The 15,639-nt window shown below is 37.7% G+C and overlaps 1 protein-coding gene across 2 annotated transcripts in view; it reads left to right on the top strand.

The window, feature by feature from the left end:
- The window catches only part of LOC126473610 (pre-mRNA-splicing factor ATP-dependent RNA helicase PRP16-like), a 186,931-nt gene that overhangs the window by 109,307 nt on the left and 61,985 nt on the right, over nt 1-15,639 (top strand). For both annotated transcript variants that reach the window (XM_050100779.1, XM_050100780.1), the window contains exons 12-14: nt 4,415-4,625; nt 4,757-4,975; nt 13,734-13,893. In XM_050100779.1, the coding sequence (XP_049956736.1) occupies nt 4,415-4,625; nt 4,757-4,975; nt 13,734-13,893 (590 nt within the window). The remainder of the gene's footprint in view (nt 1-4,414; nt 4,626-4,756; nt 4,976-13,733; nt 13,894-15,639) is intronic.

The raw sequence follows: 15,639 nt of genomic DNA, 5'->3' as shown, positions 1-15,639 counted from the left end.
GGGGAAAAAAACCGCAAATTGGCGTTCATAAGAAGAAGAACAACACCAAAAATGCAACAGGAGCGTAATATGTAGGAAATTGTCCACGCAACCTGCCATTGATGATGCCTTGCAGAAAATAAAGGCGAAACGCGTATGGCACTAAAATTGTTTTATTCAGTTGCTGTCAGACGGTCCATACGTAAAAATTATTAATATACCGTAATATTACACGCAACTGAGGAAGGCAGGACTATAAAAGTTGAAGATGACTTTTGAATGCATGCATAGTGTACGTGATGTCTCTGAAGGAGAATCCTCGTCGCATCTAGAAATAAACTTTCCGCAGACAAAAGGGGACGGGGTTATACGAACTGAGGGAGTAAAGCCGAACGGATGAATGCCAATCGCTGTCTGATTATGTGGTTGATTGGGTTTGCGAATGATCAGCATTGTTTTTATAATTACTAGCGAAATCCATAGATTCAAACTACCAGAATGGAAATAAACTACTAACAGGAATAACAGGTAAGAAAGATTACTTATTATCTTCTCGGTGTATCCAAGAAAATGAAATTTTGACAGAAAATTTTTGGCCAGATCGCTATACTAGTGAGGACCAGTAGTACAGTCTCCGGCTAGCAGCTGCTTAAGTTCTGTTTTGGAAGTAATGAGGAACATGTGTTGTACGAACACGTAATAACGCCTAACCGCAAAATTATCGCGGGATAACTAAACCTTCGATTCTGGCAGGGTTGGGGAAGTTAATCGGCGAACAAATTTTGACAATGGCAGGAATAGATACAGAATTGGTGATGACAAGATTGTTTGTCAGAACGGGAAAGGAGAAGAAACGGGGACATGACAAAAATTATGGAAGAATAAGACGCTTCCAAATTTATATAAAAATTTTGTAGTACTTCTTTTCGATCTCGTGCTTGAGACACTGGTACGTGTGAATGAAATGTGAAACTATTTCCTAACATAAAGCTTTTTGCTTGTAGTAGGCCTAATAGGCATTTGATATTGGTACTTCGTGAATTATATTATGTTGTGTTATAAAAATGGCCATTTGTGCCAAAGCAGTCTCGTTTATTTGGTGTGTGTTACAAAATTGCTGCCATATTAGAAACGCCTATTTTGTTTTATCTAACAGACAATGACAAAATAGACGTAATCGGATCGAGAAACCACACCAGTCTTGGGTATTATTTGTATTAACAGCTTTTTCAATATTAGATAACGACATTTCGATTTTTCATGTAGCAAATCGTTTGACGAACTTTGATGAGGTAATAGATTCTGTAGCAGAAAGGAAGGCACGCCATGTAGAGCTGTAACAAGATTAGAGAGAAAAATGGTAGGAGTTGAGGTTTGAAGAAATGTGTAATTTCTTGCTTATCTCTTGTCAGTATTGGTTTTATATATCCTATATTTAATTTTATGTCACACAAAATAGCAAGTTATTAAGTAATAGGCAATAAAGAGTTCTCTCGATTACAAATAATCCCATCCGCTATTAATTGCGAGATATTTTTTTAAGAGGGCCAGGCTGTCAAACCGGGCGACTGGGAGCAAGAGAGGCACCATAGGACATTTCAATTCCCACTGTCCTGAATATATTTTGGGCGTGCGGTAGAAAAATGCGTTATGAAGAGGCGTGGCACTGCACTTTGGCATACTTAAGACCAAACAATATGTCTTACATTTCCTCGAATACATAAGTTTTATGTTTCAGACTTTTCAGAAAGATGTGCGCTACAAGATGAACATAGGGTCTATTTTGAAAATCCGATTTTTTTAGTGTTGACCCGGTTCGCAAATGTCATAGATCCGGGGCTCTTGCGCAGAGCAGTCTGCGTTATAGTGGGTAGTCTCCACATGAACCGTGTTTACATTTTGCTGTTTTCCCTTCGTTTACTCTGACGTCAAATGAAAACAAAACGGATATCTCTGGCCGGGAGCTATCAAGTGAATTAAAACACATTCACATAATTACGAAAGGCTAAATTATGTCATTAGTTTCAGATTTTATTTTATTTCCACCTTTCTGACAGTCAAGCATTAATCACCTTGAGGAACAATGAAGTTATTTTTGTCTGTTTGCTAAAGATATTTGACTTTTGTTAACCTTTTCCGCAGAGGCAGTCAATGTATTTGAAACTAAATGTTTGATTCCACAGTACTGGCTAGTTTCAATTGTTCGCTGCATTTCAAGTGCACGTTTTCATTTTCTAGCACGTTTGGCATTATGCCATAATAAAGAACCAAACATGATATAACACAGTACTGGTGCTCCAAGATAATTTACACTCCGAAAACCACACTGAAACGCTTAATATCAGGTCGAGGTCTACTTCATTGGGAATCCGGACATATGAATGTGCACTTTAAGTATTCGCTTTAAATGTGCACATTTTAATAAATTCCGATGCTCTTGCAGTATCCTCTGATCTCTTGTTTCGTTTATGATATAATGTATGATCTTTAAATGTTTTACACGCACGTACGTACGGGCTTCCTACGTCACGATAGCTACCCAGGCGCGGTGTCGCCTGTTATCTGCGCTCTCTGGCAACTGCTGAAACGAACCTATTTCTACCAGGTTGCGGGAAAATATTGCGAATAGTGGTTTGAAAAGCGTTACTTTCAAAGTAAATATCCTTTTACGTAAGTTGAACTATGAGCAAGAATGTACCATGAATTTATTAAATCACAGAGCGTTTGACTCTCATTTAAAAATCAACTCTTTGATGACGAGCCATTTAGAAGAATTTCGAACGCTGGAGATCAGACATTTATGTCATTATTAAAAATTTTACTGGCACATTTGTGTGATATTTCTTAAAAGAGTAACGCGCGCAAAAACGATCAACAGTATTGCGAAAGCTTAGCTTCTCTTGCAGCTTGGGAACACTATTATATGTGAAAGCTTTGTTTTTCTTGTAGCAACACTATGTATATGAATATAAACTATTAACTTCCCCTGTTTGTGTGTTCGTGCTACTTAACAGTGATGTTGCTGTTGGTTGACTACATCAATCAATCATCACGTGTCCTAGGCTCTGAATATCCGCTGTCATCGGCCGGCGAGATCACGTGATATGAGCTACGAACGGCTTACAAAAGCGCATCGAAATCTCGATTTCAATGATTCGGAAAGTAACATGCGGTGTTTGGTGGAATTTCAATGTATACTTTCGTAATACGAAAATACGCAGCGTACATGTTGCTGCACATCAAAGATATTTCCAAAACGTGTCTTTTCCCCTGAGTTTCGTTTTCTAAAGTGCAGGGAAATTGTACACCCGTGTATAAAACCATAACCATTCAAATGATTGATAAGGAAAAATATACTGTCACCTGGGAGAAAGTGTATTTTTAACAGGGAAATCCTTGTCCACGTATACACCCTGGTGTTGCACTTCACCCGTCATGCTAAAAGCACTTCCAGCAAAGAGAATGCTTGAGGCTGGGTGATGCGAGGCAGTGTCACCTTGTAAAGGGCTGCGCTAAGCCAAAAGAGGAGAGGGGGCATACATGATTGGAGATTGAGCGAGTTTGACACACTAGGTTTGTATGAGAGGTTCGATCTCCAGTTTTTGCTTTGACCATGGGAATTGTATTTTGTGCAGTTCTCAGTGCCAAAATGCATTCTTAGCTATTTTGGACTAAATGAGATGGCACTGCTGTTGGAACAATTGACAACATTTATGAGGACAGTGGTTCACATCACCATCTGGTTATCCAGGTTTAACTTTTCTGTGTTTTCACTTAGGGCAAATATCGGGATGATTCTTTGGAAAAGGAGACAGCCAATTTCCTTCCTCCAACTCACGACAATGTTCAATCTTAGTATTCCTTCCTTAGGAAAGTTGGCGTCTTTTACAAGTCTTTTAGTGATGAGTCTTGCATAAGTTTTCCTAAAACAATATCGTTTGCATTCTGTAAATCGTATTGTAGGTTAAGTTTTGTCCCCGGATATTCGTAGCTTTCGAGAAGAGAGAGAGAGAGAGAGAGAGAGAGAGACCACCAAATTCACAGTTTGACATGAGACTGGCACAAATTACTGGGAGGTAGCAGAGTATTTGCAAGCACCCCTGTGTAACACTGGATTCGAATTCAGTGCAATGACAGTTCAAACCTGTGGCCATCCACACTTAGGTTTTCCATGATTTCTCTAAATCAGTCCTGGCAAATATCAGGATGGTCCCTTTCAAAGGGCACGGCCGATTTCCTTCCTCACCCTTGACACCTTCCGAGCTTGTGCTCTGCCTCTAATGGCCTTGATGTTGGGGGATGTTAAACTCAAATCTTCCTTGCTTCCTTCATGTCTTCCTTCCTGTATCATGTAATGACCAGCACAAATTATACACGGTGGTAATGGAGTATTTGCAAGCAAGCCAGGCCATACAACTTTACTTGTCTGTTTCAGGTTGTTGCTAGGAGACATGATCTAAAATTGATAGTTACCTCAGCTACTATGGATGCTACAAAATTTTCTACATTTTTTGGTAATGTCCCAACATTTACGATTCCGGGAAGAACATTTCCTGTGGAAATTTTCTTCAGCAAAAACCCAGTGGAAGATTATGTTGATGCTGCTGTGAAGCAAGCTCTACAGATTCATCTGCAGCCAAACGAAGGTATCAGTATCAAACAAAAATTATTGGAGGTATTAATTCTTCATCTGATGTATTGTTACCTTGTAAAAGTACATTGTTTGAAAATCATTAAATGGCCATTCTAAATATTTCACATTCTCACTTTTTAACAGGAGATATCCTCATTTTTATGCCTGGGCAGGAGGATATTGAGGTAACATGTGAAGTTCTTGCTGAGAGACTTGGGGAAATAGATAACGCTCCTCAGCTTTCTGTTCTTCCAATTTATTCGCAACTGCCATCAGATCTGCAAGCAAAGATCTTCCAGAGATCACCAGAAGGACTCAGGAAGTGTGTTGTTGCAACCAATATTGCAGAAACTTCACTGACAGGTAAAGAAACATGGAAAACCTCTTCTTAGTTCACTCTCCTGCTCTCATTAGTTCACTCTCGTTAGTTCACTTTCTTGCCCTTTGTTACCCATTTTGCACTCACTTTTTAAGGTTTCCCTAATGCTGTTTACTAACTTAATGTGAAATATTTTCAGATCTCACCATCTGAGCATGACTTGAGTAAACTGTTGCTTTAATCATAAAATATATAAACAGAATTCTTAACTTAAACTAGAACCTGCTGTGACACTAAGTAATAGAAAGTTTTCACTATTCAGTGAAATATTCGTGGGTTTAGAGTCATAACAGTGTATCTGCAAATTGTGTGTTTTGAGATAAAGGCAAAAGGAATTTTGCAACCGTGGAAATGCTATCATTGTTACTACTAACTTCATGGCACTGATAATTGTGATACATCATGGTTGTTAGTGTGTGTTTATGCTTATTCAAAAATTTTGTCAACTTCAGCATTAAGTACTAAATAACAAAAAGATAGGCATAGTTATGGATACTTTAGACACCTTGGTGCTGTGGGCAGTACATCTGATGTTGTAGAAGTAACAGTAACATGGAATACTTACTCCTTTAAAAATTCTTAACAGTTTGTTGTAGAGATTTATACATGTTTTATAGTGCTTCAAAAATTAGATAGCTCATAATTATATTGCCATTTGACTTAAAACAACACAGAGTAATCAACATCAGACAATACATGAGAAACAAAAGATAATTATTGTATGTATTTGTAAAGATACCAGTGAAACACTACAAAATGTATTGAGAGTTCACTATCAGCCTTTGTTGCTGTCTGATAATTAGGATGCTTTAAGGAATCATCAGATTACGGATCCACATCTGAAACACCAGCAGTGTTTAACAATTTTTTAGCATCTTCACGTGTCATAGAACTGCTTTCTATAATACGTGTGTCATTTTCTGCAATAAAATTGCAATGTTACATGCAAGCATATGGTTTTAACTTGCAATTGTGTACATCCTGCATAAATATCTAAATTTAGTTAATATGATAATGGCTTATTTACTGTGAGTAATGAAAAATAACTTACCACACCCTGCAAAAGTATTGCTTTCGGATGATTAAAGCGCATTGAGGAAGGTAAATGAACTTTAATTTCCTTCCGTAGTACACTTTTGATTGAAAAGATTATGGATTTCTCCTCATCTGGAAAACATGTATAATGCACAACAGCAAAGCCTAAATGATAAAAGTAACAGTTGTTTGATGTATTCCATATAGCACAACTATGGGCAAGTACTGTCGTTAACAATATTGCAAGTATTATGTTGACTGTGTGTGTGTGCACACCTACCTAAAAATACACAGCCTCTGTTTAGTGACAAAAGAGAGTATCTGCACTGCACTGCTGTTACATATGTCATAGTACTGCAAAGGACCCAAAATGGTGTAAAAGACAATAAGCTACTGTGGCATGGAGTATTAAATTAAATTTGTGGATACATTACACACTGTCTGTGGAACTGTTGAAGACAGGTCCTTCACTGTGTTGGCGTTCAGTAGATTGGTTTTCCAAGGCAGTGGTGGAGGAAATAAGTCAAAATGACCAATTTTGTCGATATAGCGTCACGACTCTAAACCCTTGTCTATGGTATTTCATCGTAGTGACAGTCACTATTACATGCACAATGTTATCCTTTGTGTGTTGTAATTATTGTAATAAGTAGTAGCCAATTTAGAACATTAGTTCATCATGTAGTATCCTTATTCATAACTTTAAACTTAAATTTATCCATGTGTTATGGAATGTCTTGTCGCTTTTTACTGGTGTTTATTAGCATGGCATGTTTCGGCAGCATAATCAGGTGCTTTACATTTGTGTGTACACTAATTTTTAATTCAAGGTTTTTCTGAAACATGGTGAAGTCTGTTTGTCGGATGTAGTGGTGAGATTATGTACTGAAATGAGGTGATTTAAACGAACAATTTACGTAAGGTACACACTGAAATAAACTAATCTTTCTGTACGTAACACCTCACTGGTACAACCAGAAAATGGACCTCATAACACTTCAAAAGAATGTACAATATTAAAAATTAACATACATGTAACTGTGAAGTGCCAGATGATGCCATCATGATGCTAAAATGTGTGACACTAATAAATATTTGTAAAGTATGACTAAAAGAAAAAAGCTATTTTTTTAATTCGTATATCTACATCTACATGGATAATCTGCAAATCACATTTAAGTGTCTGGCAGAGGGTTCATCGAACCACCTTCACAAGTCTCTATTATTCCAATCTCGTAAACCGCGCGGAAAGAATGAACACTTATATCTTTCCATACGACCTCTGATTTTCCCTTATCTTATCGTGATGTTCATTTCTCCCTATGTAGGTCGGTGTCAACAAAATATTTTCGCATTCAGAGGAGAAAGTTGGTGATTGGAATTTCATGAGAAGATTCCTTCGCAACGAAAAACGCCTTTCTTTTAATGATTTCCAGCCCAAATCCTGCATCATTTCTGTGACACTCTCTCCCATATTTCGCGATAATACAAAACTTGCTGCCTTTCTTTGAACTTTCTCAATGTACTCCGTCAGTCCTATCTGGTGAGGATCCCGCACCGCGCAGCAGTATTCTAAAAGAGGACGGACAAGCGTAGTGTACGCAGTCTCCTTAGTAGGTCTGTTACATTTTCTAAGTGTCCTGTGAATAAAGCGCAGCCTTTGGTTAGCCTTCCCCACAACATTTTCTGTGTTCATTCCAATGTAAGTTGTTCGTAATAATGTTCTAACACAATATATGTTCTAAAATCCTGCTGCATATCGACATTAATGACATGGGCCTGTAATGTAGTGGATTACTCCTACTACCTTTCTTAAATATTGGTGTGACCTGTGCAACTTTCCAGTCTTGGGGTAGACATCTTTCATCGAGCGAACGGTTGTATATGATTGTTAAGTATGAAACTACTGCATCAGCATACTCGGAAAGGAACCTAATTGGTATACAGCCTGGACCAGAAGACTTGCTTTTATTAAGTGATTTGAGTTGCTTCACTACTCTGAGGATAATTACTTCTACGTTACTCATGTTGGCAGCTGTTCTTGATTCAAATTCTGAAATATTTACTTCGTCTTCTTTTGTGAAGGCATTTCGGAAGGCTGTGTTTAGTAACTCTGCTTTGGCAGCACTGTCTTCGATAGTATCTCCATTGCTATCATGCAGAGAAGGCATTGATTGTTTCTTGCCATTAACATACTTCACATACAACCAGAATCTCTTTGGATTTTCTGCCAGGTTTCGAGACAAAGTTTTGTTGTGGAAACTGTTGTAAGCATCTCGCATTGAACTCCGCGCTAAATTTTGAGCTTCTGTAAAGGATTGCAATCTTGGGGATTTTGCGTCTGTTTAAATTTGGCATGTTTGTTTTGTTGTTTCTGCAACAGTGTTCTAACCCGTTTTGTGTACCAAGAAGGGTCAGCTCCGTCATTTGTTAATTTATTTGGTATAAATCTCTCGATTGCTGCCAATACTATTTCTTTGAATTTAAGCCACATCTGGTCTACATTTATATTATTAATTTGGAATGAGTGGAGAGTGTCTCTCAGGAAGGCGTCAAGTGAATTTTTATCTGCTTTTTTGAATAGGTATATTTTTCGCTTATTTTCCAAGTATTTGGGGATTACAATATTCAATCTTGCTACGACAGCCCTGTGTTCACTAATCCCAATATTGGTTTTGATGCTCGTTATTAACTCAGGATTATTTGTTGCTAACATGTCAAGTGTGTTTTCACAACCGTTTACTATTCGCGTGACCTCATGAACTAACTGCTCGAAATAATTTTCAGAGAATGCTTTTAGCACAATTTCGGATCGTATTTCATGCGTACCTCGGAAATTAAACATGTATTTTCGCCAACATATGGAGGTTAAATTAAAGTCACCACCAACTATTATTGTATGAGTCGGGTACGTGTATGAAATCAGATACAAGTTTTCTTTGAACCTTTCAGCAACTGTATCATCTTAACTGGGGCGTCAGTAAAAGGATCCAATTATTATTTTATTCTGGTTGCCAACAATGACCTCGGCCCATACTAACTCACAGGAAGTATCTACTTCAATTTTGTGACAAGTTAAACTACTTGTGACAGCAACTAACATGCCACCACTAACCGTGTTTAGCCTATCTTTTCGGAACATGGTTAGGTTCTTTGCAAAAATTTCGGCTGAGCTTATATCCGGCTTTAACCAGCTTTCAGTGCCTATAACGATTTGAGCATCAGTGCTTTCTATTAGCACTTTGAGCCCTGGTAATTTTCCAACACAGCTACGACAATTTACAACTGATTCCTGTATCTACGTTCTTCCTGTGTTTAGCCTGCATCCTTTGTGACTGAAGCCCTTCTTGTGTTTTTCCGAGACCCTCTAACCTAAAAAACCGCCCAGTTATATGTTAATTTACCAAATTTATTGATAATCTTGATTGCTGCAACAGCAATTTTTTCTAGCCATTTTAAGAGCCATTTCAGGTGCTGCACCTCTGATGTGTTTAATCCATATATGCTCTAAATGATACTGTCATAACCTTGTATAGTAATTTCTCTCTCTCTCTCTCTCTCTGTCTCTCTCTCTCTCTCTCTCTCTCTCTCTCTCTCTCTCTCTCTCTACCCCTACTCCTCTCACTCTCACTCTCCCCATCCCTCCCTCCCTCCCTCCCCATCCCTCTGCCCCTCATAAATCAGTTTGGAGAATGCCTGTAAAGTTGTAGATTAGCTTAGGGAAACTTGTTCCTAATTGCACTAGCAGTTATATCTTGTTAAAGTCCTGTTTCATGCGAGTAATCTACTACCGTCGCAGGACAACGAAAGTGCAAAGTACCTTATGTATTGATCAAGATGAAAATGAAAGCCAAAGTTTAGTAGCTGTTACCATGAAATTATCAAGTATTTTTTGTGATTAATTGTTAGAGAAGTTATAGATTTGATTGGTGTCCATGATACTGAATGGAGACACATGCAGTTCTCTATTAAAGTGCAATTCACCTGTCCATGGTGTCCAATAGCCAGCATGAACTGTGTGGCAGGACTGCTGCAGTAGCAGTGTAGCTGCAGCAGCAGATGACTGCACTAGTTAATAAAAGTTTATGCTACAAAGTGTCATTTACTTTTATAGAAGACAAAAACTGGTCAAAATGGTCTTGAACTTTTATTGTGTTTTTTGATGTAGCAACCGAGTCTATAAAAACCACTGACTGACTGTGTGAAATGTAACTATTTTGTGCAGGCCTATCTCCTTTCGGTGTCCGTCCCCTACTCCCCCCCCCCCCCCCCCTCCCCGTCCCAGCAGTAAGTACAAAACTATTTCACAGTCACTAATTCTGAGTGAAGTGCATCTGCTTCAACAGACTGCTCATGACTGAAGTTAAGAACACTATTCTAGTGCATGCCAGTGCATCCAACACATTGACAGCAGGCACAGTGCCAGTGCTCGTTGATGTAATGCATTTACTTCTGAACTGAGGAAAATGTTGATGCAATTCCAGTTGAAGAAACCTATCAGAGTTTTGGCTACATTTAATCTGTGATAGTTGATATTGAAAATGCAGCAGACATAAAGTAGCTAGCACTGACATGATGCAATATGATATTCTCGAATCAGTACCAGAATATCCTGATAATTATAATCAGTAATTGTATGATATTTCGTAACAAAATGAAGATATTAAATTAATATTTGAAAAAAATTGATTTTTTTTTTTTTTTACCTAGCCATTTCCTCAAAATTAACTGATAAAAGCTACAGTATATTTTAATCACATGAGATTAGACACAGTGATTTTTTTATTTATCTTTTGGAACGTAACTGTAAAATTAATTCCAGAAAGTTATATAGCTTTTCTTCATTTGTGTACTGATAGTTCTACAGCAATGAAATTATGCAACTCATTTTTTCATGTACTGTATCAGCAGCAGGCTGCAGTAACTTTATAGAAATTGCATGTTTATGCTTCCTCTGTGAACTTTGAAACATACTGAGATAATAGTATGTGGTTGCCACGTCATAGCAACTGTACCTTGAGTTTATTGTTGTACTAGTTCTCAAGTTTATGTATGAAATTGTTGCAGCTTTATGTAAATAAGAGGTGGTCCTCTGCATAACTATTTATCCGAAGAGATATTTTTGCTAGTGCAGATGATTTGTCAGACCGATATAGAACAACAACTTCCAATAAGTGAAGTATATGAACCTTGCAGTAATCCAAAAGGCAAGGGAAGTTGTTGTTTCTGTTGTTCTTTTCCCCCTTCCCCAAGACAGTAAGGCAGATTGCAATTAACATTACCACAAATGTGAGAACAATTGAGATAGAACACTGTTATAGCAATGAAATACAAACAAGTCTGTTCAGCAGTAATGAATAAGTTTCTTCAGCCTTCAGAATTGCAAAATTTCCCACATCAAAGCTTCTAAGTACCCAAAAAAACTGAATGGCTGTCAGTAAATCAATGTGTAGTTGCAAGCTTAAAATCATTCCTTCCAGAAGACATTATTCTCGGAATTCATACAAAATTGTTCTTTTAGAGCGTGCAGTTTCAGAACATCACTATCTTTCTCATTTAGACATAAATGTTAATATTTGTAAGAAGATTACTGTTTGAATATGTCCTACCACAAATCTTAAAATTAAAAAAGATGACATGTTGAGCTGCTGGCAGGCACAACGAAAAGACACTTATACATTAGCGTTTGGCCAAAGCCTTGAACAGAAAAGGAATCATAGACAGATTCATTCACACAAGCAAGCACACCTCACACACACATGGTCGCTATCTCTAGTAGCCTGGACTCCAGTGCATGCAGTTTGCTTGTTACAAAAATCAACCAATGGAAAATCCAGGATGGAATGCAACAATGTAATGAAAAAAAAAAGTTACTACTCATCATGTAGCAGAGATGCTGAGTCACAGATAGCACAACAAAAAGACTCTCACAAACAAACTTTTGGCCAACAGTGCCTTTGTCAAAAACGGATCTCTCTCTCTCTCTCTCTCTCTCTCTCTCTCTCTCTCTCTCTCTCTCACACACACACACACACACACACACACACACACACACACACACACACGACTACAGTCTCCAACAGCTGAGTGTGAATGAATGTGTGTGTATGTTTCCTTTTCTGAAGAAGGCTTTGGCCAAAAGCTAATATGTAAGTGTGTGTTTGTTGTGCCTGTCTGCAAATCGACATGTCATCTCTGCGGTGAATAGCAATCTATCTTTTTCTTACATTGCTAATCTTAAGATTAATTAGCTTAGCCTGTCTGCTTGTCGTTGACACTGTTTTGCCCACCTACCTGTAAAATTTTTTTTATTTTTTTTATTTCTATTTATTTATTAATCAAGTTCTGTGGGATCATATGAGTCAGAAGTGCTCAGTCATGGAACGAGTCCATACATAGTTTGCCAAATGCGAATTAGAAGATGTATAAACAAAAGAATTAATAAAACATGAAAAAAATTGAAGGAAAGTAATGAGTAAATAATTTGTTACAGAGAAAAGTTCAGAACTAATGTGAGGGAGGAATGTGACACAAAAAATCCTTCAGTGTCAGTTTAAATACTTGTGATTTATCACTCAACTTTTTCAGTTCCACTGGAAGCCTGTTGAAAATGAAACTTGCTGAATAGTGCACAACTTTCTGTACAATGTTTAAGAAAGTTTTAACCAAGTGCATACCATTTCTCCATCCAGTGTTTACTGAATGAATGTTGCTGTTCCTTCAGAATGAGTCAGTATCATCAACAACAATGATGGAACATATGTACAGGCATGACACAGAATTGTAGGACACTTGAACAGTAGCCTACGTGAAGTTCATGAATTAACATCACAACTCAGCCCATCCGCCCTTTCGTTCTTGGTAACTCCATAGAGTTACTCCAAAATATTACACCATACAGGTACAAGAGTAAAAATAAGCAAAGTAAACAAGCCTTTGAGTTTCAGTATCAGAGATAGTGCAGACTATTCTTATATTGAATATATCAGCATTCAGATTATGCACAATATCTCCAATTAGATGCTTCCACTAAAGCTTTCCACCTATCCTCAGCCCTAAGAATTAAAATAGCCATCTTGGCTGACTTTTTGACCATCTTGGGCCACTAAAATTTTACTTTAGCAAGTGTTCCATGTCTGAAACCATATGCCTTGCATTTTTGAGTTAATCTGTTCTCTAAAAGCCGTGTGCTGATGTTAACAACTACCCTGCACCACAGTGCCTTCAACAGTACACAGAAAGAGGAACCACCTCATTCCTTTGGAGTTTTGATTATCCTTGTAGTCTTGCTAACTGTTGACACACTATGAATAGTCACCTGACAGTGAAGTCAGGCTCCAGGCAAATTATGAGTTATTGAAGTAGTAAATAAAAATATGTAGTACATAATAAATACATATACCTCCAGTGTAGTAAATAATGATTACGTAGTTGTCTTTCCACATTGATCATATCAAGTTTTAAAAACTTGGAACTTGAAAAATATAAAGAAAATTATTTGATTTTCATAAGTGTATTAACCATTTGGTTTCTGGAATACAATAAGTATTTTATTAAGCAATCATTTACAATAAAATTGTCAGGGAAGAGTCTGCACCACACCATATTGGCATTCTGGCATGTCTCTTTGCGTTTAACCAGGTACCTATTATGCATGAGGATTTTTTGTTTTCACATCTTCACTTTTATGTTTTGTTTGTTTTGCAGTGGATGGAATAATGTATGTGGTAGATTCAGGTTACTGCAAACTGAAAGTCTACAATCCCCGTATTGGTATGGATGCTCTACAAATATATCCTATTAGCCAGGCCAATGCTAATCAGCGATCAGGCCGGGCGGGAAGAACAGGCCCAGGCCAATGCTTCAGGTAACTTACTACCAGACATTCATACGCAATTATGACTGTGTATGCGGGTCATTCTAAAAGTAAAATCTCCAATTTGTTTTTTTGTGTTGACTTGGTTGCTGATTGTGTTATAACTGATGGTGAACCTTTCTGCTAATATTGTATTAGTGTTTTTGTCATAATACTAGTAGTAGCTGTAGTGTTTCAGAATTTCGCCTGTTGTACAAATCCATAAAAAAAATGCAAGTAGATCACAGAATTCCTCACAGAAACACAACTCGAGACATAGTTATTCACAAACGTTTCCCAATGATGTATCGAGAAGATACAGCAGATGTGAGTACTTTAAGGAAATGGATGTATGTAAAAAGCAATGTTCCTGGTATTGCCTATCAGATATTACAGTGAAAAGCATCTTTACATCCTGCTGAATGTCAGATTTAATGCTTTACATAAGACATTTTTCTCCCAAAGTTTGTTTGTTCTTGATCTCAACCGAACGAGGTGGCGCAGTGGTTAGCACACTGGTTCCTTTGAAAGGGCATTTCCGACTTCCTTCCCCCATCCTTCCCCAACCTGATGGGACTGATGACCTTGCTGTTTAGTGCCCTCCACCAAATCAACCAACTAACCAGTTTTTGATGACTTAACCACCTGCAGTTAGATGATGTCCATAAAAAATGGTGTGATTCTTTTCGATAATGCAGAACCTGGAGGACCCATTCCAGGGCACCACGAAGTTATGCTAACTAACCTAAAAGATGAAATTTTGAGACTGCGGAGAGAAGAGTTTTCCTCACGCAGCACAATCCTGCTGGGCTACAGATCACACTCACTGCCATCAAGTGTATTGCAAAATGTTGATGGACTGTTCTACCACATCCACTGTATAGACCAGCTTAATGTCTTGTAGGGAAGTGGACAATACCCGCAGAGTCAGAATTGCATGTCAGTGATTAAGTGGAAAAGCTACTGTCAAAAGCTGTCTCATTACTCTGATTCTGTTATGTTCATTCCATCTCAAGTCGTTTTTGTGAGAAAGGAGGGTGGAGGAAACAACCTCCATGATAACTGTGCAGTTTCCATTGTTAAAACTAATGATGATTATTATTTTGTAGTAAGTGTCAATCATTTTTTTAAAGTTGTCACTATTAAATTGGATAGACGTTTATTGATCTTGAGAATTAAACATCACATAATAACTTTCACTTCACTATGTACTGTAATTTGCAACTGCCTTTGTTTTATGATACAATCAATTCCGGACGTAAAATAGTCCCCCATTTGGATCTCTGGGCAAGGACTAGTCAGGAGTACGTCATTATCAGGAGAAAGAAAACTGGCATTCTACGGATCAGTGTGTGGAGTGTCAGACCCCAGTTAGGTTAGAAAATTTAAAAAGGGAAACGGACAGCTTAAAGTTATGTACAGTGGGAATTGGTGAGGTTCTGTAGTAGGAGGAACAAGACTTCTGGTCACGTGAGTACAGGGTTATAAATACAAAATCAAATAGTGGTAATGCAGAAGTTGGTATAATAATGAATAAAAAAAAATAGGAACACGGATAAGCTACTATGAACAGCATAATGAACGTATTATTGTAGCCAAGATAGACACGAAGCCCATGCCTATCACAGTAGTACAAGTTTATATGCCAACTAGCTCCACAGATGATGAAGAGATTGATGAAATGTACTATGTGATAAAAGAAATGATTTAGATAGTTAAGGAAGAAAGAAATCAAATAGTCATGTGGGACTGGAATTC

Source organism: Schistocerca serialis, chromosome 4, assembly GCF_023864345.2.
Source record: "Schistocerca serialis cubense isolate TAMUIC-IGC-003099 chromosome 4, iqSchSeri2.2, whole genome shotgun sequence".
NCBI lineage: Eukaryota > Metazoa > Arthropoda > Insecta > Orthoptera > Acrididae > Schistocerca > Schistocerca serialis.
The sequence above is the reverse complement of the archived record's forward strand: the minus strand, read 5'-3'. Positions and strand labels throughout refer to the sequence as shown.